Below are 22,997 nucleotides of genomic sequence, written 5' to 3'. Positions count from 1 at the left end.
TCGCGCAAGGTTAGCCGCCCTGAGGCAGCCTAATTGAAAATTACAGGCACCTCGCTAAGCCGCCACTTATATCAAAATTATCCTCTGGAGCGTCCTTGCCTGCAGGACGGGGGCTGGAAAGATGGTGGTAGTCTTTCCGATTTCCGCGAGGTGCTTGGTGTTGCCGCAAACTACTGCCGGGCAACTCGGAGATAGCTGTCGTTGGCAGAGCCTGGCGGTGCCTGGCGGTTTCCGACTCGGTCCAGTCCATGCGGAGGGGAGGGCCCTGCTCCGGGCCAGCCAAGCCCAGCCCAGCAGCCCAGCGCAGCCCAGCGCCCCGGCACCAGACTGTCTTCATCCGAAAACTTGCGGCTTGCCGCTCCCATAGTCTTTGCAAGTTCTGGGTCCGGCTCGGCTGACTTGAGACGGCGACACCAGATGACGCTCCAATACACTGACTTGGCAGTGACGTCACGGCACCCGGCGGTGGGGGAAAGGGTGCTCCGGGGGGCTTGCGGTGTAGTGGAACGGAGTGGGTCCCGGGAAGCGGAGCGGCTGGTCCGAACATTTTCGGGACCGAATTCACGCAAGTCCTTCGACGACGTCCAAGGAAATGTGTGCACTGCTTCTGAGCGGTCCAAGTCCCGGTTAATGAAATGGCCGGTTCGAATCCTTATTCACACAGGGGGCGACCCTGGTGGATCGTTCGGACCCGATCTGGACGCAAAGATGGCGTCTGCTTGCCGTCCGTGAGGTCCTGGGGGGTCCATAACTAGTCCGAACTGAGTCCAGTGCGTCCTTCCTGGTCCACAGTCAGTCCTGCTGTAGTCTGCGACGTCCGGAGCCTTCAGTCCATTCGCCGTCCCGGCGCGTCCACGGTCTCACGTCGTCCGATAAGGGTCCCAAGCGTCCTTTCGGAGTCCACTCGAGTCCGAAGTTGGTCCACTCTGCGTCTGCTTGGTCCACGCACAGAAAACAGCGTCTGTCAAGCGTCCGCATTGGGTCACCTGCCGTCCGCCAAACTTCATAGAAAACTTAACGAAGTCCGCAATACGTCCTTGAAGTCCGTGAATGGTCACCAGAGGGTCCGCCAGTGGTCCGGCGGGAGACGCCGCGAGAGTTTTGCCTGAGAGTCCCTGGTAAGCCCGTTTGGGTCCGAAGCCGGTCAAAAATGGAAGTCCAGGATATGTCCGCAGTGCGTCCGTCCAGTCCGCCCAAAGGTCCGTAGTGGTCCGAAGTGCGACGCCGCTTGAGTTTTGCCTTAGAGTCCCTGGTACGTCCGTGCTAGGTCCGTTGGGGGCAGTGTGGCGTCCATACTACGTCCGTTTGGGTCCGTGGGGCGTCCGTACTGCGTCCGTACTGCGTCTGTTGGGATCCGTGGGGCGTCCGTACCGCGTCCGTTGGGATCACTGGGGCGTCCGTACCGCGTCCGTTGGGCCCCGTGGGGCGTCCGTGATGCGTCCGTTATGGTCCGCACGGCGTTATGTAACTGGGGCGAAAAGGGGCTCTTATAGGCGCTTATGGACGCTAACGGACGCACTTCGGATTTGGATGCGTGGACCCATAAGGACGCACTTAGGACCCTGGTTGCGACCACTCGGGGAAAAAGGTCTCACCAAGACCTGTTCGAATCTGCAATAAAAAAAAAATGTTGGTCCCCCCCCTTTTTTTCAAAATAGATTTAAAAAAATCAGTATCTTAAAAAAAGGGGGGGTGACCAAAAATTTTTTTTTTATTGCAGATTCGAACAGGTCTTGGTGAGACCTTTCCAACGAGTGGTCGCAACCAGGGTCCTAAGTGCGCCCTTAGGGTCCACACATCCAAAGTCCGAAGTGCGTCCGTTAGCGTCCATAAGCCCTATAAAAACCCCCTTTGGGGCCCCCAGTTAGATAAACGCCGTGCGGACCCAAGGGAAACGCTCGCGGACGCCCCACGGGCCCCAAACGGACGCAGTACGGACGCCCCAGGGATCCCAACGGACGCAGTACGGACGCCCCACGGATCCCAACGGATGCAGTACGGACGCAGTACGGACCCCCTACGGGCCCCAAACGGACGTAGTATGGACGCCACACTGCCCCCAACGGACGCAGTATGGACCCCACACTGACCCCAACGGACGCAGTATGGACGCCACACTGACCCCAACGGCCCTAGCACGGACCCCCCAACGGACCCCCACGGACCCCAACGGCCCCACATGGCCCCTTTTGGGGGGCCCCTTTATGGACCTTACGGCCCGAAATGGACGAAAATTGGGGACCCCGGGTGGACTCGCAGGGACGCAGTCCACAAAACCCGGGCCTATTTTAAACATTTTGGACGCCACCTGGACGCCACGGTTGGCGTCCGGATCCCGTCCGACCGATCCACCAGGGTAGGCCCGCCCGCATGGCACTCCATTCAATACTGACCAGTGGAGCGGATCGTGCGAGAGAGACAGCCGCTCTAATTAGTTTCAACAAGGGAGCGAGCAGCCTCTCCGTCGCACTGGCCAAGAGGCGGCCTCCGAAACCGCGCGCAGACCACCCCCTCGGACGCACCGGGGTTTTTAAGGGTGGGGTGGTGTGTTGACAGTGCCGGAGGATAGCATACCCCTGACAAGGTGTCTGGAACGGTGCCAGGGTCCTATGCCGCATCCCTGCAGAAAGGGCCGGCGAGCCCTTGCGCGGTCCGCCCTAGGGCCGGCCCTAGGGCCCCCCGGCCCGGCCTCTATTTCGAGAACCTCCACAGCCCGCTGCCCCCTGCCCGCCCCTGCCCCCTCGCCGGCTGGGCCGGTTCCGTTAAGGGACTCCGCAACTTCCTGCTCCGCCCTCTGCGAGCTTCGGCCGCGCTTCGCCCACCCAAGAAGCTTTGCAAAAAAGTTGGAACCGCAACTTGTTAATGTACAACGCGCCGAAAAGGGGGCGTTTTGCAATGGCGCGTCTCGCTGCGTTCGCCCACCCTCTTCTTTCCAGTGGCGGGCGGTGCGGGGACCTCGCGAGGAATTTCGGGAGATGTTTGTATAGTATACGTGGGCGTCCGCGCGGAAGGGGCAGTCAAGTGGCGTAGGTAGTGGGGTGTGGCTCCGGAGAGAGAGAGAGAGAGAGAGAGAGAGAGAGAGAGAGAGAGAGAGAGAGAGAAAGAGAGAGGGGTGGACGGTGTCCGGGTGAGCGGTGCTGCCTGGACCTCCGCCCGATCAATGCTAATGACTTTGAAACGGCGTGTGGCCTCACTCTCTGACTGCCTCTGCCCTTCCCGCCCTCTCTCACTCTTTCACTCTCTCTTTCTCTCCCTGTGACTCTCTTCCGCTCAGTCAGTTTTTCTCTTCAGCGTCAACTCTCTCTCTCTCTTTGAGCGTCAACGCGATGCGCACAGGGCTGAAAATAGGACACAGTGGGCGTGACAGAACTGAAAAGCAAAGCACAAAAACAGTGCAAACCGCACAAACACCTGCTAGTGATGAGACGCATCGGCGGAATCTCGAACTCGTTTCGATCCTGCGCCGCTGTCGCTGCGCTGCTGGCGTTTTCCAGTGGGGTGTCAATAAACGTTGCTGTCTCGTGAAAAAGCGGCAGAGCAGTGGCAGCCGGACAGGCGCACACAGCGAAAAAAAAAGTTATAAAAAAAGGTCAGGAACGTCACGCACAAAGCAACTGATGCAATAAAAAAAAATTGACGTCGATTAATTAAAAATAAACTCATTAGTGGTGCCGGGGCACAGTGGGGGTAATTGTGAAGGGGGCAAACGAGGGGGGGGGGCTGCGCCGAGCCGCGCCCAGCGAACGCCCGTTTGTAGGGGGCAACAGCTGTGTCAGCGGAGGCAAGCGGAGGCAAGCGAGGCCGAGCAGCCGGGCCAGCCGGGCCAGCCGCGTGTAGCGCGCAGCGCGCAGCAGCGATCGCCCGCAGAAATTGCCAAACCGAAATCTAATCAGAGAGATGAAAATTGTTGGTCAGATATGGCGTCGCTAGCGCGCCGGCGGGAGCGACCCACAGTGGGCCAGAAGACCGGTGGAGGCGTCCGAAACTCTACACGCGTTTTGAGCTCCACGGTCGCTAACTGGGACTCGAACCGAACGTGTGACCCCACCAATGGATTCCTCATTCGAAGAGCAATCCATTGGTGGGGTCACACGTTCGGTTCGAGTCCTGTATAGCGACTCTGGAGCTCGAAACGCGTCTAGAGTTTCGGACGCCTCCACCGGTCTTCTGGCCCACTGTGCGGCCCTCTACGCAATACCCCTGACTGCGCGCTCGGCCGCTCTGCGCCGCTTGCGCTCATCGGCTTACCGCGGTGTTGCGCGGGACGAGCGCGCAGTGCTGCCACCCTACGCACCGCCTGGGGCCGCGGGGGCCGCGGGGGCCGCGGGGGCCGCGCTGTGCGAAGGTCGCGGGGACGTTGCCTCGCATTTCGGCGCGGGGAAGGTGGCAGCCCGTCACGCGCCGCCGGGGGAGAGGAAGAGTGCGTGACGGGCGGAGCAAAAACCGGGTTTTAATCTGCCACCGCCGCAGCGCCCGGTGTTTGTACACCCCCTCTCCCCCCCTCTCCCTCTCCCTCTCCCCCCCCTCTCTCTCTCTCTCTCTCTCTCTCTCTCTCTCTCTCTCTCTCTCTCACAGACCAACAAAGAGCAAAAGAGTGACTGCTCCCCACATCAAGAGGCGGCACACAGCCTGATTCCAAACTTCAGCGTCTTCGCTCGCTCTGTCTCTCTCGCACTCGCGGGGCGTCCCGTAGGGGTGCGAGAGAGACGGAGCGACGCTGGAGGCGCGGCGGAGGGAAGGCGCGCTCATTTCGAATGCAACAGTGTGGCAATCGGCCGCTGCAGTCGCGGCCTCGGACCCTGGGACCGAAGCCAGCGGACTGATTTCGTCGCGCTGTCTCTCTCGCACTCGTGGGGCTCCCCGAGTCGGTGCGAGAGAGACAGAGCGACGGAAACGACCGCAGAGTAACGGGGTCTCTGCACAAGAACGGCGCGAGACGCTGCCTGCCTTGTTAATCGCTCGTTACCGCCGCTCATATTGACCGGGCCGCCGAAACCGAGCACCGGCCGCGCCCCTCCCTCCACATGAAGCAGAGGCCCCTTCCAGATGGATTCCCCATCCGATCCGAAGCTGGACGACAGCGAGGAATAGCTCTTCAACTTTGATATTCACTTAATAAAACAATTTGAAATGAAAAGAAAAAAAACGCATCGGACCAAAACTTTTTGATTTACTTACCTGACAAAGGATGGTGATGCGGACTGTTCCAGCGACCAGGGCTCTATATTTTTTCGGCGGCAGGCCTCGATTTTTTTGAAGATTGTTTTCCTGGCGTGTGTTACTGCGTAAAGTAGCCTCGCTCCGACGTCACCTCCTCTCTCTCCTTTCGCCCCCGCCCGCGCGAGCTGCCACACAAGGTGTGATAAATCATAGAGGGAATGAATAGGCGAACGTCGCCCCTTTCTGCGGGAACAAGTGGGCCAGTCGGGCTAGACCAGTGAGTTAAGGAAAGAGTCTCCCCCCTCCACCGCCCCGCCCCTGGAGCCCACGCTGGAGCCTCCAGTAGTAGGCCGTGGGAAACAAAGGAAGCCGCTATAGCCGTGTGCACGGCAATTTCGCTATCAAAATTATGGCCCGTTGCTGCTTTGCTACCGCTCCTGGCGGCAAGTAACCGAGTCAAAAAAGGGAGAAAAAGGCAGTGAAAGATGTGGAAAGAGAAGGAGAAGACGAGGGAGAGGAAGGCGGCGGAAATGAAAATAAGGTCCTTACACGGCCGCGCGGCGTTCTCCAAAAAATTGTTATCATAAATTAAACGTAAATTTGCAAAGTCGGTAGGCCGGTGAAACGGTGTGGGCCCTGCTAGGCGCGCCTCGCGCTTCGCCTCGCCACACGCACCGTGGATCCTTGGGAGCCTGTTCGGTAATAATTTAATGGTGCGAGTCGGCGATGGCGCGCAACGCAACGAAACGGAGCGAGACAATTCGTCCCCGTCCTACTCGTTACCGCACGGAACTCAAATAGCATGACAGCCTCAAAGACGCGGTGCGGCGCGGTGCGGAGCGCGGCAGGCAAGCACCCCTCCCCCCCCCCTCTCTCTCCCTCTCCCTCAGCCACGACGCACCGAGCCTCGTCATATGAACGTACGCAGGTACATATTGCGTGCGACGGTGTGGGCGGGGAGCGGGGTCGCTGACACATTACCTCACCGCTCTCCGCTCTCATCTCTCACTCCACCTCATTTACCTTCCTGCCTAGCTCACCCCTTCCCCCCTCTCTCGCTCTTCCACTCCGCCTGCTTGTCTTACTATCCTCTTACATTTTCCTTTCATGCCCATTCGCCCCCTCCCCTTCCCGGACACCTCTTTTCGTTGCTGTGCTTCCCCGTTTCCGGTCGCTGACTGCCCCCGGCCGCCCCCGGCCGCCCCCGGCCGCCCCCGGCCGCCCCGGCCGCCCCCGGGTCGAGGGGCAGAAGGGAGCTGACCAAAAGTAGGCGTGGCTCGGTTGGAAATTGCTGTCCCATCGCGTCACGCGCAAGGACGAACCCCTTGTCACTTCGCCGAAAAAAGTCATACTAATGTCTTACTTTTCTTGAACGCCCGTTGACACCGAGTTGATTTTGAAGCCTACTCGTCGGAGGCTCTGCGCTCCGACCTTGCCCACTCACTGACTGCGTTGCAGGACTCGTTCCCTCACGGATGAGCTCATCTCGTGTTCCATCTTAGCCACTCGAATTTTTTTTTCCTCCCTTTCTCGCTCTCCCAGTCTTTGAGTCCTTCTCTCTTCCGCCGCCCAGCGCTCGCTGTATCGAGGCAAATCTGCAGAGTCGCCGGCCGTTGCTTTTCCTATCCCATCTATCCCCTTTCTGGCTTAGGCTCATGCCTAGGTACGGCCAGCATTCACGGGTCCTCACTGGCCCGATCTGCTGACCGGCGCGCCGAGTGGGATTTGCCAAATCACCCGAATTGGATCCAGCAACAAGCTGAAGGGCGACGCGCTCGCCACTTGGCCGTGGACAGGCCAATGCAGCAGCAGTGTATCAGGCCCAAAGCTTCTGAATTTTCGAAATAAGCACCATCAGACTGCATCCAAAATGGGATATGAATACTTTTACCGGTGCGCCGCTGAGACGATGCGCGAAAGTCGATGCTCAAAGTGTTAAACGAAAAGTGCTTGCTCCTCCCCCTCCACAGAGAGAACGGATGCGACTCACTCAGCTCGTGGAAGCCGAAAGGAACAACCCAGAAAAACGCGCTCAGTGACAGACAGCGGTAGCGCCTGCGGGCTAGGCAACCCAACGCACGGGTGCGCTGCGCGTGGCCTACCCTCGCTTCTGCGGGCGCTTTCGCTCGCTCGCTCTCCTTCTGCTTCTCTCTCTCTCTCTCTCTCTCTCTCTCTCTCTCCTCTCTCTCTCTCTCTCCACCCTCGTTTCGTCCGCAAGCGGCTCCCTCTCTAGACACAGGAGGTGCGAAACACAAGTTTCAAACGAAAACCCTCTACTCTTGGCCCCGAGGCGGATCCGAGAGCGGGTCTGGGTCGCCCCCGCTGAACACGGATACACGGATCTCGTTGGGTTGCGGACCGTGCTCTCTCCGTCTCTCTCGCACTCGCCACTCCAGCCTCACGGGTCAGTAGAGAAACTTACAACGAGAAAGTATAGCTAGACAACCAATTGAGGAGGGGGGGGGGTTGAAATGACCGCAGCGCTGCCGGCGCTTCGAGCCGCGATCGTGGGAACTGCCCTCTTCGCAGTGGGTTGTCCATCCCTCGAGTGCTGCGAGGGGAACTCGTCAACGCTGCCATGACGTCACAGAGCGTCTCCGGAGCACCCGCACCCCACTCGTGTAAATCTTGTCAGAATCTCAGAAGCCTGTCTGACAACCTGATCAAAATTCGCGCACCTCTGAAAGCTGAAAACACTTCCTGACATTCCGAACAACTTAAACCATAAAAATCAGAGTAACTTTTCAAAATTTCAGCTTTTAGGGGTGCGCGAATTTTGATCATGATTTCAAACTAACATTCTGACAATATTTGCACGGAGTGCCGACTCCTCCTCTGACTCGTCTCTTTTCATCTGTTGCAGATTGACCCCAAAGTAGCATTCCCCCGGAGAGCACATCCAAAGGTAAGTGACACATCTAATTGCACCACCGCGGCACTGCCAGACCGCCGAAGACCCCTGTTCGTCGCCGCGACGACCCCGTTTCGCGCTGGAGCACCTCACGGACCGAGCAAACGACCCCGTCGAGTGGTCTTTGCATTCAGAGCGCGATGTGTGACGTTTCATGGACACTCTGCTCTTTTGAGGACGTTCTCTGCCGGCTGCGCGGAGGCAGTGAGGATGCTGGAATGCTATATCCCGGTGCGCATACACACACTCACTCATACACGCATGGCGCGCGTACACACACACACACACACACACACACACACACACACACACACACACACCACACACACACACACACACACACACGAGGAGCACTGTGGAACTGAGAATGGCCGTGCGGGACAAAGCGGCGGTCTCATCTATCAGGCGATAATGCTTGCAAACCGGAAGTGAAGGGACGAAGCCCAGGCAGCCCAGCGAGCCCAGGGCTGGGGCGGAAGGGGACGAACGGAGTTAGAGAAGGGTTCGGAGGTAAAGAGGGGGAGGGGAGCGGGAACTCATCTCTGGGAATGATGCGCCATCCTGCCTGCCAGCTCGGCCGGCCGGCTCGGCACGGCTCGGCACGGGGCCGCCTGCTTGCTGGCGGAGTTGGTCAAGTAAATAGAATTGTAGAGTTGTGTCCAGCAGATGGTTATTTCCAGACCGGTAGCCCGCTGCTGCTCGAGACACGAGGCCGGAGCGAGGCTAGACGCTAGAGCGGGGCTAGACTAGCCAATGCGAGTCCGATTATGCTGACCTCGCGGAAAATTCAGCTACTTGTCGCACTCTGTTTGGGCAGGCCCTTCAACTTTTCAAAGAGGGCGGCGCCAGGGAGGTGGGGGGCGGTGCTTAGCCTGAGCGGCTCATTATATTTCCAGCTCATGCTTTTGTACTGTTTGGCGAAAGCACTGTTTGCGAGGCGGACGCTCCGGCATTTCTCGGCTCCCTCTATTACCATCTTTTTTTAGCCCCTATTTCTGAAAAATTATGCGTATTACGTGATTTTTATCAAACGGAACGGACAAAAGGCGCGCGCGCGCCTCGCCAACCCTTTCCCGCCATTTTTATTTTTTTTTTATTTTGGCGCGCGCTTGCCTCTCAGGTCCACCACTGTAAAGCAGGGCGGACGCGTAGCGCGTCCTCTGTGCCGCGCGAACGCACAGATACTTATCAGTTTTCGATTTGGGCGGCAAGTTGTTGCCAACTCCGCGGCCGAGCCGCGCCACGCCTAGCCTAGCCAACCCAGCGGTATTATTCTTTAATATCGGTGGAGGCGTGAGGCTGGCCCAGCCAGTGGCCCAGCCAGTGGCCCAGCCAGTGGCTGCCCGCCCGGCTCGGTCTGCCAGCTCGGTCGCACCGGCCGGCTCCTCTAACCTCTCGCTCTGTTTATGTATAATTGTCCGCGTATACCTCTGCAGGACGGTGCGCTGGCTGTGCTGGCCTCTCCGGGAAATAACAGCCTCAATATTACCGCCACAACGGCTGCCTGCCTGCTGCCTGGCTGGCTGTCTTGTCGGCGGGGGAGGGGTAGGGAGGGGTCCCCGCAAGATTGGCTGCACCCTGAGAGCGGCGGGTCCGGGACCACGGCCCAGCCCGGCCCGGCCCGATGCCGGATCGGACGGCCGCGTCGCGCACCACTCCTTGTTTGTCTTCCTCCGACCGATTCCGAAAAGTCCCTTCCTGTCTCCGTCGCACTCACGGGGCGTCCCGCAGGGGTGCGAGCGAGACGGGGCCGCGAATCGCGCTCGGCAGGCCGGGGCCTTTGGACAGAGAGGATGAGTGCCACTGCCCGCCCTACCGTGCCTCGGCCACCTCTGTCATCGCCAATTACAGCACGTTGGCGAAGGTGTCCGAGGTTCAAATACCGGCCCAAAAATGCCACGTCCTTTTTTTTTCGTTCGTCCTCCTCGTTCCTTTCCCTGCCTCGTCGTTCCCTTTGCGTCCGCGGCTTTAGCTGACTGCTCAGTTGCACGGAGAGAAGTAAACCCTTTACTCTTCCTTCACCCACACTCGCACACACACACACACACTCACTCACACACACACACACACACACAACACACACACACACACACAAGCGCCGAGGCCGTTTGTAGCCTGTAAGCCTGTACGGTCGTCGCGGTGGGCCAACAGCGTTAGACAGGCCTGGAGGGCCGAGCCCGGGGCCCGCCGTGGAGCCCTATAGGCCGTGGGGCCCGGGCCGGCCCACCAAGACGCTCACAAAAAGGGCGACCTTCCTTCCCTTCGCCTCCCTTCGCTCGCACAGATCAATAAGGGCGGAGAAGGATCATCGCCCGAAAATCTCTTATTTGGAAACGAGCGACTGCTGCCCCGGCCACGGCCATGATGAAATGCAGAGAGACAGCCGGACGGGCGTGGCGGAGCGAGTGAGAGAGAGAGAGAGAGAGAGAGAGAGAGAGAGAGAGAGAGAGAGAGAGAGAGAGAGAGAGAGAGAGAGAGAGAGAGAGAGAGCTGGATAGACACAGCGGCCCCCACGGCGGCAGCGGCACAGACTCGGCGCGCGGTCCAGGAATGGATTTCATGTGACGTTGACAAATGGTTCCCCCCTCCAGAGCGAGCCCCCGCCCCCGCCCCGCCCCTCCCCTCCCCTCCCCGCCCCCCGCAGCTGTCCCGGTTGCCACGCAGTTTTATCCTTTTGCCTACCTTGTAAATAAGCCCCCGTGTGGTCAGTCCATGCCAAGAGTGGCCCTGTCACACTGTACAGTGTCACATCGTCTCTCTGTCTCCCTCGCTCCCTCATGGAGAGCACCGTGAGTGCGACAGAGACAGAGCGACTCTCTCGAATCGATCGGCAGGCGCGGCTGCAGCGGCTGGACACAGCGGCTGGACACTCCGTTCCACGCTGTTGCACTGCGGTCCAGCAACAGCCACGCAAAACGACAAATTACTTCTTTGAAACGCGCCAACGGCCAGGTTTGCTAACGGGTGCCGCCCGTACCGAGCCGTTAGAACGCGAATAGCCGCGGTCGTTAAAAAAGGGCGTGGGAATGAGCTGCCGACGTGTGTGAGTGTGAGTGTGTGTGCTGTAGTGTGTGTGTTGGTGCACGTGTGTGTGTGTTTTTGCGGGCCGCGGATCCCCTCATCTCTTTGGGAAAACCTTTAGGGGATTTCTCCCTGCCGCTTGGCAGTGGCGCCAGTATTTTATCGCGCGAACACGCGCAGCCCCGCCCCTCACCACCCCACCGCGCCCCACCCCACCCCGCCCCACCCCGCCGCACCCCGCCGCACACCCCACCGCGCGCACCACCTCAATTGAAAACAAAAAGCTGCGGGGCGATGAGTAAGCCAGAAGGTCAAAGGCGGCACCTGCAGGGCAACCCGATGCCATAAAAAAATAAAGTCCTTATCAAAAGGTTATTTTTTTTCGTTAATTTTTCGGCAGCACTGCTCCCAAACTAAGGCGGGAACAAAGGCGTGCTAAAGGAAGGTTCAAAGACCAACCAGCCGTTGAGGGAGTACGATTTCGCGCCATGGTTTGAACGCAGTGGCTGCCTGAACCTATCAAATAATTAAACATTAATTCGCGGAAACTGCTTCAAAAGTCGTGTTTTGGGCCGACTTTAAGCAGCCACTGCGTCCGATCCCAGGCGGGCCTTTGTACTTTCTCAACGGTCAATTAGTCTTTGGACCTTCCTTTAGCATGCCTTTGTTACGGAGTGCGATTATGCGCCTTAGTTTGGGAGCAGTATTGGCTCAAAGTTGATCAAAGCAGTCAAAAATGCCTTCGAAAAATCGTGTTTTGGGCCAATTTTAAGCAGCCACTGCGTCTGATCCGAGGCGGGCCTTCGTACCTTCTCAACGGGCATTTGGTCTTTGGACCTTCCTTTAGCATGCCTTTGTTACGGAGTGCGATTATCTGCCTTAGTTTGGGTGCAGTATTGTCTCAAAGTTGATCAAAACCGACTTTAAAGGCATTTTTGACCGTTTTGATCAATTTTGAGCCACTACTGCTCCCAAACTAAGGCAGATAATCACTCTCCGCAACAAAGGCATGCTAAAGGAAGATCCAAATACCAAATGCCCGTTGAGGGAGTACGAAATACCGCCTCGGATCAGACGCAGTGGCTGCTTAAAGTCGGCCCAAAACACGATTTTTCAAAGGCATTTTTGACCGTTTTGTTCAACTTTGAGCCAATACTGCTCCCAAACTAATGCAGATAATCGCACTCCGTAACAAACGCATGCTAAAGGAAGGTCCAAAGACCAATTGACCGTTGAGAAAGTACGAAGGCCCGCCTCGGATCAGACGCAGAGGCTGCTTAAAGTCAGCCCGTTGGGTTGCGAAATTTTTTCCTGGGGGTCGCGGAAATATTTGGCTACAAATTTGGGGTCGCGAGCCGAAAAAGGTTGAAAACCGCTGACCTAGCCCAAACCACGATTAAACGATTTTGGTTAGACGTGGATCCAAGTGGTCACGTCGCCTGGCTTTTGCACCTAGAGCGGCATGCTTGTTCCAGTGCGACCGACCCGGACCAGGCCAGGGCACAAGCCAGGGCACAAGCCAGGGCACAAGCCAGGGCACAAGCCAGGGCACAAGCCAGGGCACAAGCCAGAGCACAAGCCAGGGCACGCACAGGCTTCCTCACTGTCTCTCTCGCCCACACGGGGTGGTCCTTATGGGTGCGAGAGAGACAGAGGCTCTCCGAAAACGCTGGGCAGGCCCCTCTGTTCGTTGTGGCCCCAGCCGTGGCCCCAGTCGTGCCCCAGCCGTGGCCCCAGCCAGCGCGGCTTTTGGATATGCAAATGTGTGGAGAAGACTTCTCTTTGCTAAGCCTTCAAACCCGAGCCCCGCGCGCCACGCCACCGACCCCACTTGGTCCCCGGCCTCCATCACGCCCCCCTCCCCCTCCCCTCTCATCCTTCATCGGCTCACTCTCGACCCCTCATCCCTCTCCACGTCTTACGTGCTCCTTTCTGTCGCAATTTCACCCAGTGCGTGTCTCTCGAAAACTGTCGTGTCGGCCTGTCTTGCCTAACCAGGGCCGACGCCCCAGCCCCTCTCCGCACTGCCCGTCCACCCTCTCATGGCGGTGTCTTCAAAAGTAATCATGAGGCGTCTCATCGCCTTCGAACGCCTGTTTCTTGCGTCTTTTCCAGTGACAAGTGCGTCGTCGGGAAAGTGGCGTGCGAAACTAGCCTCGCTGCGGCGCAACGCTTTGCCGGGCCGGTTTTAAGCGCTCGCGAAAGTCGGCCGGTCAATGAAAATTAGAATGGAAATCCCGGAAAAGAACACGTCGGAGCGCGAAACGGGAAGGAGGGGGGGGGCACAGCGAGGCGCAAATTGAAATTTGATTTCCAGGCAGTGTGCCGCCATCGACGCCGTGCCGCCGCGCCGCCGCCTCGCAGAGCGAATGGCCACATTTCGCGCACAGCCCGCCGTGCCGCCGTGCCGTCCGGACCTTCGTCCCCCGTCTCGGTTCCTCTGTCGAGATCCTCTTCCAAGCCACAGCCCCCCAGCCCTGTCCCCGGACGGCCCGGCCCGGCGAGGCCCGGCACGGCCCCAGTCGACGTTTCAGTTAACTTCGAACTTAAATGGGTCCACGCCACGTGGAAGGGGCCGTGCCGCCGAGCCGCCCTGCCCTGGCAGTGCCCTGGCAGTGCCCTGGCAGTGCCCTGGCAGTGCCCTGGCAGTGCCCTGGCAGTGCCCTGGCAGTGCCCTGGCAGTGCCCTGGCAGTGCCCTGGCAGTGCCCTGGCAGTGCCCTGGCAGTGCCCTGGCAGTGCCCTGGCAGTGCCCTGGCAGTGCCCTGGCAGTGCCCTGGCAGTGGCGTGCCTGACGTGGTGGTTGCAGCGCCACGCGGAGCCACGCGGAGCCGCCCCCTCCTACGCCTTTCACACTTCCAGGGAAAGGGGAACGGGACTTTGCATAGTGATCAGGCTTTGGGTTTTTAAAAGCAGCCCTGTCGCCGCCCGCCCCGCCCCGTCCCGTCCCGCCCTCCTCCGAGCAGCTCTGGCTGCCCTGGCGTCTCTCCAAAGTCGGCACTAAGCAGCACAATATGCGGCTCTATGAAAGTTGGCAAAAGAAGCCGAAAATTTGGCCGCAGTCGGGGTGTTGCCGCCGTTCCCTTCCACTGCGCGCCGTGCAGGTGTCTAGCTTCTGGGTCAGTGCGAACTCCAACAGCAACAAACACAAGATCCGAAAAAAAACAATCCGACTCCGCCGGGGTTTGAACCCGCGATGCTGTTATCGGCTTATCGCTGAGCATTGTCGCTGATCGGCAGCTCGAGTGCAGCCCCCGTGTAATATTCATGGACCGACTCGGATCGAAGCAATTAAAGCTGGGCTGCGGGCGCGGCGGGCGGGGCGGGGCGGGGCTGCGAACGGCTGACTGCCGAGCAAAGTGCCGAGTCAGGCGCTATGAGTTGCGGTGCCTGGCGGCCGGGCTGCGGGAGGGGGTGGCTGCCTGCCTGGCTGGCTGTCTGCGCTGGCAGGCGTCAGTGCGTCAACACAGGCCCATGTGAAATGCGCGTTCCGTTTTTTGTTGTTGTTTCAGGGCAGAAGAACGAGACCGTTAATCGTTTTACTCGGCAAAAAGGGGGCGGTTACCGGGCCGGTGGTCATGGCCCGTTCAGCAGGTTACAGGGGGCCAGACTGATGGGGATTGGTGGTAAGGCCTGTTTTTTTGCGCCAAGATTATTTTACTGCCAAAATTTTCTTTAGAAAGTGTGGGAATAAATCCATCGTTTCACGATTTATTGGATCACAAAAAAAGAGGACTTAACTGCAACCAGGTAATCGCCACATTGAGTCACGCCCCCACCGCTCGGAAGAGACTCTCGAGTCGGCATTTCCAGAGGAAAGAGTTCTGATCAACACGCGCCGTCCTTCTCTCTCCATCCGCCTCCTCTCCCTCTCTCCGTCTCTCCTTCGTCACATTCTAAATCACTTTCTTCCTTATAACTCTCCCCCGCGCCGCCTCCCCCTCTCTCCCTCTGATCTCCGGAAACTTGCAACCCCACGATTAGAAAAGGCACTTTGAAGTAACGGTGGGCGAACGACAGCTGGCGAGAGACCTGCGGGGAAGCCGAGGCTCTCTTGGCCGCCCCGCCGCCCCCGCCGCCCCCGCCCGCCCCCGCCGCCCCGCCGCCCCTGCCGCCCCTGCCGCCCCCGGGCCGGGCCGCCCCTGTCCCAACACGCGGCTGGGCATCGCATTCATGGCCGCTGGTGGCCTTGTCGCGACGCCCTGTCGCTCCGTCTCTCTCGCACTCGTTGGCCGGCCCGGCAGGGTGCGAGAGAGACGGAGCGAGCCTCTCCAGGGCCTTCCCTCGGCCGCAAGGGCGGCGGGGGCCGCAAACACCGAGGGCCCGAGCGTCTCAAAGTCACATCCGGCCCCAGCCGGGGCGGCCAGGGCGGCCAGTGGGTCTGCCCCGGCCGGGGCCCTTGCCGGGGCCCGTCCGTCTCCAAGGCAAGGCGCCCCGAGCGGGGCAGGGGCAAGTGGGCCGATCCACCTGGAAGTGCAGTGGCACCGCAGACCGATTCCGAGACTCGTCGCTCTGTCTCTGTCGCACTCAAGGGGCACACAGTGGGCCGCGGCAAACCAAACCTTTTTAACAGCGTGCAGGTTTCCAAACACAGAAGGCCATATCACTTCCCCGTTAATTGCGCCACTCCAGCTTCCATTTGAAAGGCTGGGATTCGTTCCAGCGATGGCCGTCTGGAGTCGTTGGAACAAACGGGAGCCTCCGTCGCTGAAGGCTCGTTGAATATTACTGCCTGCCTTGCTGAGCCGAGCCGTGCGGCGTGTAGATGTGAATGAGATGACCAGGATATTGGTTCATTAGTGAGCTGGGGCCCAGTATCAGATTCTCTTGCAGTGGGGCTGCGGATGGAGTAAAGATTACGCTGGGAACGGGGTGGGTCGGCCCGGGGGAGGGGGGAGGGGGGGCTCTGAACATCGAGCACGGTGTTAAACTTGCGTTATGAAACCGTGGCTTTCACGCAGGCACCGGCAATATTACTGTCGACAAGACGATGATTGCGTAACCATGGCAACCACAGCGTGGCGGCCCGGCGGCCTGGCCTGGCGGGCGGAAGGCTGTTGTAGGCAAGTCACAAACCGCGACCTTAGAAGGGGTAGTGTTCCGACAATTTCCTTCCCCCTTCCGAAACGGGTTTCGGTGCTCCAGGCTGTGAAATCCCAGTTTCACCACTGCACTGCGAAACAACGCTGGCTGCATAGGCTGCGGAAATGCTGGGGCGTTGGTCTTGTTGCCGAGAGCCCCGCGTCTGTAAGATTAATTCCAGTCCACCCCATTGCCTGTCACATCTTCTTCGTACCTCGACGGGCTTGACGTCGGGGGGGTCGATTCCTACGAGGCCCCACCGAGCCCGGCTCGGCTCGGCTCGGCTCGGCTCGGCCCGGCTCGGCTCGGCTCGGCTCGGCCCGGCTCGGCTCGCTGAGTGAACAACTCCTCCCGAATCTGCGGCCGAGGGGGGAAGGCCTCGCAAACAGAAAAGTTGTCCGGGAATCAAGTCGGGAGAGACAAAAGATGATACTGCGGCATTAAGTAATGTGCGCGCCGCGACGCGTGGCGGGGCCCGGCCGCGCCGAAATGAAGAATAATGAGGAGTTTTGGCGCGAAAAGGGCTGTCTGTCTGCCTGTCTGTCTGCCTGTCTGTCTGCCTGTCTGTCTGTCTGTCTGCCTGCCTGTCTGTCTGTCTGCCTGTCTGCCTCTCTGTCTGTCCGTCCGCCTGTCTGCTGGCTGACGGATCGCGGACAAGCCGTCTGGGCGCCACTGACTTGGCGACGAGTCGCAAGCAATCAGCTGCCCGCCTCGAAAATGCCACTCGCTCGGGTATCAAATTGCAATCTCGATTTTCTTCTCGTTAAGCTGAGCGTGGCTGCGCCAAACCTGGCCAAGTTGAGACCGAGCTCCGGTCTCTCAGGGGCCGTGGCCGCCGTGGCGAGGCGGGGCGGGGCGGGGCGGGGTGGGGCGGGGCGGGGTGGGGCGGGGTGGGGCGGGCAGCGTCGGTGAAAATCCCTCCCCGGACGGCACGGGCGCCAATTTTAGAAAAAGCTTGGCTCGCTCGGAGAGCTTTCCCGGATCAAGTTTTCCAATTCTAACCGATGCAGAAGCGGCGTGCAGGAGCGTGCCGAGGCGAGCCAAAGAAAGGGTTTCTTTGTGGCGTTGCTCCACTTTGGTGTCGGCGAGGGGCTGCCTGCCTGCCTGCCTGCCTGCCTTCCAGTGGCGTTGTCGCCGCGCGTGTATCGCTAGAGAAATGACGCACAGGCACGTAACTACGACAACGCTCGAGGACACGAGGGGGAGGGGGGAGGGCGTGCGGAGCGGTCTCCTCTCCTCGTCGCACTCACTGTCGGCAAGGGCAGACGGAAGAGGTTCCGGACGCGCTCCTTCGGACTCGCCGTGACTTCGCGCCTCGAGTAGTCAAGGGGCGCGAAGGGCCGAGGGGGCGCCCTGCTGCCGCATGCACTGCGTCGCTCTGTCTCTCTCGCACTCATGGGGCGTCCCGCACGGGTGCGAGAGAGGCAGAGCGACTCTGCGGGGCGATGCACTGGGCCACGCGGCCACGGAGGGGCGGCTGGATACCTGGGGGTAGTCAACGCGGAGCTGCATTAGGTATAGATTGAGTGTTGGGGCTGGAGGGGAGGCGGGGTCGACGCTTGGGGTTTGGGTGCGGGTCGGGCGTCGGCTCCGCGTGCCACCCTCCTCCCAGGCAAATTTTCTCTTCAAAGAAAGACCTGATCGTGTTGCTTCTCGCTCGCGCGCCGCGTGGCTGGCGCGCCGTCTCGGCGTGGCGTGACGTGGCGGGACGTGGCGTGACGTGGCGTGACGACGCGGCGTGGTGGGGGGAGGAGCGTCGGTTGAGGTGGTCTGGGGCGTATCCCTCTGGGGAAATTGGCGAATATAAGTGCTCGGGATCTCAGTGCGCCTACGGCGGCCTACGGCTCGCCCGGCCCGCCGCGGCTCCACCGACAAATTTCGACCGTAAAACATATTTCGCGAGGTATTTTCGAACCGCCGGGGCCGTTCCTTGTCGGCCGCTTCGTCTTCTTGTCTTCCTCGCCCGAAGGGCCGAGCAGGCTTGTTGTTCCGACCGCTTTGAAAGCTCCGTCCCGGCCGCGCCGCCGCGCCTCTCCCTTCGCGAGGCCCGCCATAGCCCGCCATAGCCCGCACGGGCCCGCCCCGGCCCGCCGTACTCCGCTCGTTCCATATATGCTCTCTTTCATTTTGCCCGAGTGGCCGGAATATATTGCCGTTGTTTTTATGAGGACGCTTTAAGCTGCGTACCTGTTCGGTCGAGATTTATCTCGCGAATATGGAGCTTTCGAAATAATGTTGTTGTTTGTTGTTGTTGTTTGTTGTTGTTGTTGTTGTTGTTGTTGTTTTATCCGCATTATTGCGCGACGCGGTGCGGATCGGCCGACCCCCGGGCTTGTAAGCCAGCCGGCCGTACTTTTACTCCTCGCGGCCTCGCGGCGTGCCCGCCGGACATGACACCCCGGTTTTATCGCCCCCCCCCCCTCTCCCCTTCATCTTTCACTTCCTCGCCCAACAGTCTCCCACTGTACTGTTATAAAATGGCAAAGAATTGGTTCCCCTGCAGCAGGAAGCCGCCCAACACGGATGATGTTTCAGATGGGCTCTCTTGCAACTTTATTGCGCTTTCCCAGCTTTCCGCGGGAAGCTTTCGTGGAGGGAGACTCTGGCCGCGCGGGCCGGCCATCTGAGTTAAGTGTTTCAACGAGAGCGGTTTTCGCGGAGACCTCATCCCCGCGATATTCCGCGTTGCAACGAGAAAATGATAATCATCAAAAGTTTAAACAATTACTGAACCGTTTTCAGAATGACGGCCTGGCTGTGAAAAATAAAAAGAGAGACAGAGAAAACGGTTATTCTTTATTATTTTTTTTAATGCGGTGGGCTGAGTAGCAGGCGCTATCAGTTGCTTTTGTCCGGCGCTTTTCCTGCGTCTCTTTTTATCTCTCTCTTTTACCCTTCCTCGTGTCTTCTGCATTCTTCCGTTCCATCTCTCCTTCCCCGGTCACCAATCCGAGTTTTTCTCCCTTCCTGAAACCTGTCGCCTTGTCACCCCGTTGGACATGTCCCCCCCCCCTCCCCCACGGTATTTCTCTCCGGAAACTTCCCCGGCTCTTCCTGGCCCGGCCGCCACGGCGCTCAGACGGACAGGCAGACAGACAGACAGACAGACAGACAGACAGACAGACAGACAGACAGACAGACAGAGGGACGGGCCGGGGTCGCTGTTTTGAAAAGCGCGCCGCCGGTTGCCATTCTTGGGGCCGAAGCTCGCTTGTTCTGCACGTCAAGAAGTGCCCCTCCGTCCTGCACTGCACTGCGCGTGGCGGCGCGTGGGTTGGGGGCTGGGAGTTGTTCTTTCTTCCCGCTCCTCCAAAAGTTGGAAAGGCCACACGTTTTGGAAACGGCGCCCGTTCCGCCGAGACGGCCCCGTTGTGTGTATCAGCCGCGCAGTGGGCCAGAAGACCGGCGCAGGCGGCCAAAACTCTAGACGCGTTTTGAGCTCCAGAGTCGCTAAATGGGACTCGAACCGAACGAGTGACCCCACCAATGAATTCCCCGTTTGGAGAGCAATCCATTGGTGGGGTCACACGTTCGGTTCGAGTCCCATTTAGCGACTCTGGAGCTCAAAACGCGTCTAGACTTTTGGCCGCCTGCGCCGGTCTTCTGGCCCACTGTAAGCCGCAGTAGATGTCAGGGGTCTTCGTCGCCTGGAGCTGCAACCGTTATGAATGACGCTGCGTTAATCTCGGAAGCGGCTTTTGATCGTTCCATCGCTCGCTCCGAACGTTTCCCGCTCAACTCGAATAAAGTGTGCAACATGGCCGAGCGTTTGACCGCGCCGCTGCACCGCCTGCACGCCGAGTGAAGCTTTCAAACGCGTCGGACGCGCCTCCATGGTACCGAATAAAATGCACACGAGCATCATGTTGTACAACACAATGCCCTTTCCGCCCTTTTCTGCTGTGATAAACAGACCGTTGTAACGAGTCGGCGGTTCGCGCCGCGGCAGTACCAACATGGATTTTACTTTTTTTTCTTTTTTTCCCTTCTTTCTTCTGTTCTGTTTTTTTATGTTCCCGCGCTCTTTACAAGTTGTAGTGATTTGCCTGTCGCTTTGCCCAATGCAAATCGAGCATTTTCGAAGCGAATCAAAGCCAACGGAAGCATTAGGGCGACAGGAACGGTGGCAGCGGGGGTGGGGAAAAAAGGGAGGAACAACTACCTTTTTTCACCTTTTATTGGGTGAATTACGTCATGTTTTTATTCTTTTAAAAACCACCGCAGCCTCATTGCAGCAAAATGGCGACGAATGCCTCTCCTGTATTTGCTTCCAAGGGCGATTTATATCCCCGGCATTCCGGTCCATTCCGGTGCACATACCTTTTGTCTCGCGCCGACAGTGCAGTGGGCAGGGCTCTAGCCGGGCAAGGCCAGCCGGCCGGGGCGGGGGAGTTTTCCTCGCGTGTTCCCGGTGCAAAACCAGGAGAGAGGCGCCCATTTGTTAGAAGTTATCAACTACCTGCCCCCCCCCCCCCCCCCCCCCCAGCTTCTGTGGCGCCACCCAGCGCCCACGCCATTGCGAATGTGTGTGTGAATGTGTGCCCCTGTGTGTGCGGACCTTTCTGTGTTGCCCGATTTTCCAAGGTCGCGCAAAGCTGATTTAAAGAGGCCGCCGCGCACCGCGCACCGCCCCCCCCCCCCCCCCCCCCCTGTCGCTGATGCCCTCAAGCCCTTATCTCGCCCCGTCTTTTTGGCCAAATGTATCATTTTTTCTCACACCGTCCAAACTCGACTCCGCCAAATCCGCTGCCTCTTCTTTTTATTATTTTCCGCCCCGATGCCGTGCCATGCCGTGCCATGCCGTGCCATGCCGTGCCCCGTCCCCTTCTTGGTTCATCGCAGCCGTATCGGTCGTATCTCTTCCCCCCGTGAGGGTCCTCACCCCAGGGAACGATTTCTTGCTCGATGCTCGTTTTTGTCTCACCTGACTTTTGATTTTTTGATTCGAATCAACTTTTTTCTAAAATTGAGCATTTTTCTCACGCCTTTTGTCTCAGGGATGAGACAAATGTTTGCTCAGGTTTCGAGAGAACTGACACAAAACGCTTGCATGTGGCGAGGTTCGAACTCGGAACCTCTGACGTGGGGTGCAGTAGCCTTGCCCCCTTCGCCGAAGGTGGAACGACGAAGGAAAATGACTGGGCGCGCGGCTTTCTTAGTTTCGCGATGTAGGCGCTCCCCGCCACTCAACTCCACAAAGTGCCGCCTTTGCGTGCCCCGTTGTCAACCTTCCATAGAGCAATGGATACGGTGCCGCGTTTGACTCCGAAGGATCCCGGGGTTTGACTCTCAGCTGGATGGTTCATTTTTTTTAATGGTGTCGAGCCTCCAAAACGATACCACTGTGTCCGAGATGCTCAGGCCGCGTTTCCCCGGCAAGCCTCGAGCCGCGGACCAGCTTCGAGTCCCGGCACCGCGGTAATTTTTTTCCCCTGTTTTGAGCGCCGATGGTGACTACATTAATCGTGTACCTCAATGCAACACGCGCCCGCCTCGTCGACAGCCATTCACGCCGGGGAAAAAGTTGCCTCTGCTAGGATTCGAAGCAAGTGCTTTGTTATGTGCAGTGCGTGAGGGAGCACGTTTCGGCATGTCCGGCAGTCTTGGGGGTTAAGGCCCACGTTGGAAAATCACAGGTCCCGGTTCGGTTCCGCCAGCCTTATCTTTTTCCAGTGCCCCTTCTCCCCCACCAAAAACTCGAAAAAAATGCTCCCCCCCCTTTTCGGAAATCTTGACACTCCCGTCCATTCTCTGGGTGGCTACGTGATAAATTGGCCAGAGAAAACTGGTGGCGCTTCGGGGGGAACCGAACCCGGGTTACTATCCAGGAGGGCTGGCACTTTACCCCTGTGCTACGAGAGCAGTTGCTGCTCCGACGCGTTTGAGAGAGACCATGGATCGCGCCGCTCTTCTTTAGTATGGCAGGCCACAGCCATCAGGGACCGGGGTTTCCGTTCGAAGCAGTTCCCGCTCTGCTTGTCATTGGGCGAAGAGATCAAAATGCGCAGGCGCAGCAGAAAAAAGAATGTTTGTCTCAGACTGAGAAAAAGTTCTTTTCCACTACTTGATGCCAAAAACAGCATTGTGCCGAGCAAAATTCAGAGACAAAAATAGCAAGAAAAAATTGTGTCTGACGTCACATCGCTGATGCTGGGTCTGAATCAAATTATTAAAAACTCTTGAGACAACGTAATTTTGTCTCGAAAGAGATAAATTTTGCATAGCAGGGGGACAGAGAACATACTTTTAACAAACACAACACCTGCATTGCCCAGCCGTGAGACAAATTTTGTCTTGTGCTGATGCAATTTTTTTTGTAACAAGTAAATCATTCCCTGGGTGCAAAACGCCCCTCCCCTCCTGATTTCTTTTTTCGTCTCCAGCTTCTGATGGACGTAACTTATTCACAAAATAGTTGCGTGTTTGCCGGGGACCGTATAACTCATATTTATTGCCCCGCTGGCGTTATTTGCCCGTCTGCGATGCTGCACCCCAGACCGTCTGGGCGGGGCTTCGATTCTCGTCAGATTATTTTCAACCCCCCTTTTTTAAGACATGGTTAGGAGTGCACTCGTTTTTTTGGTGCATTTTTTCACACTATACACAATTTATACGAGCAGTTTTGTTCAATTTCGATTCAGTGTCCGAAGCATAAATGTGTCATCGGGTTGTGGATAAAAGTTTCCGATTGAACTCGCTGTTTCTATGGTAAACTTATGCAAATGCATCTTGCGTGTGTGTGCGCTGTGTGTGTGTCTGTGTGCCCTTACCTAACCCAAGTGGGCCGTTGACGTGCCCCGTCTGCAGTCCGATCACAGTCGACTG

The 22,997-nt window shown here is 58.4% G+C and overlaps 1 protein-coding gene across 2 annotated transcripts in view; it reads left to right on the top strand.

The window, feature by feature from the left end:
* The window catches only part of LOC117645294 (RNA-binding protein Musashi homolog Rbp6), a 310,020-nt gene that overhangs the window by 147,259 nt on the left and 139,764 nt on the right, over positions 1-22,997 (top strand). The window contains exon 7 of one of the 2 annotated variants that reach the window (XM_034385367.1): positions 8,024-8,065. In XM_034385367.1, the coding sequence (XP_034241258.1) occupies positions 8,024-8,065 (42 nt within the window). Of the gene's footprint in view, positions 1-8,023; positions 8,066-22,997 lie in introns of those variants that run through there. The other variant, XM_034385362.1, reaches the window with a different exon arrangement.

The sequence above is a fragment of the Thrips palmi genome, unplaced genomic scaffold (genome assembly GCF_012932325.1).
Source record: "Thrips palmi isolate BJ-2018 unplaced genomic scaffold, TpBJ-2018v1 HiC_scaffold_18, whole genome shotgun sequence".
NCBI classification, from domain to species: domain Eukaryota; kingdom Metazoa; phylum Arthropoda; class Insecta; order Thysanoptera; family Thripidae; genus Thrips; species Thrips palmi.
This window is presented reverse-complemented; position numbering and strand designations above follow the sequence as displayed.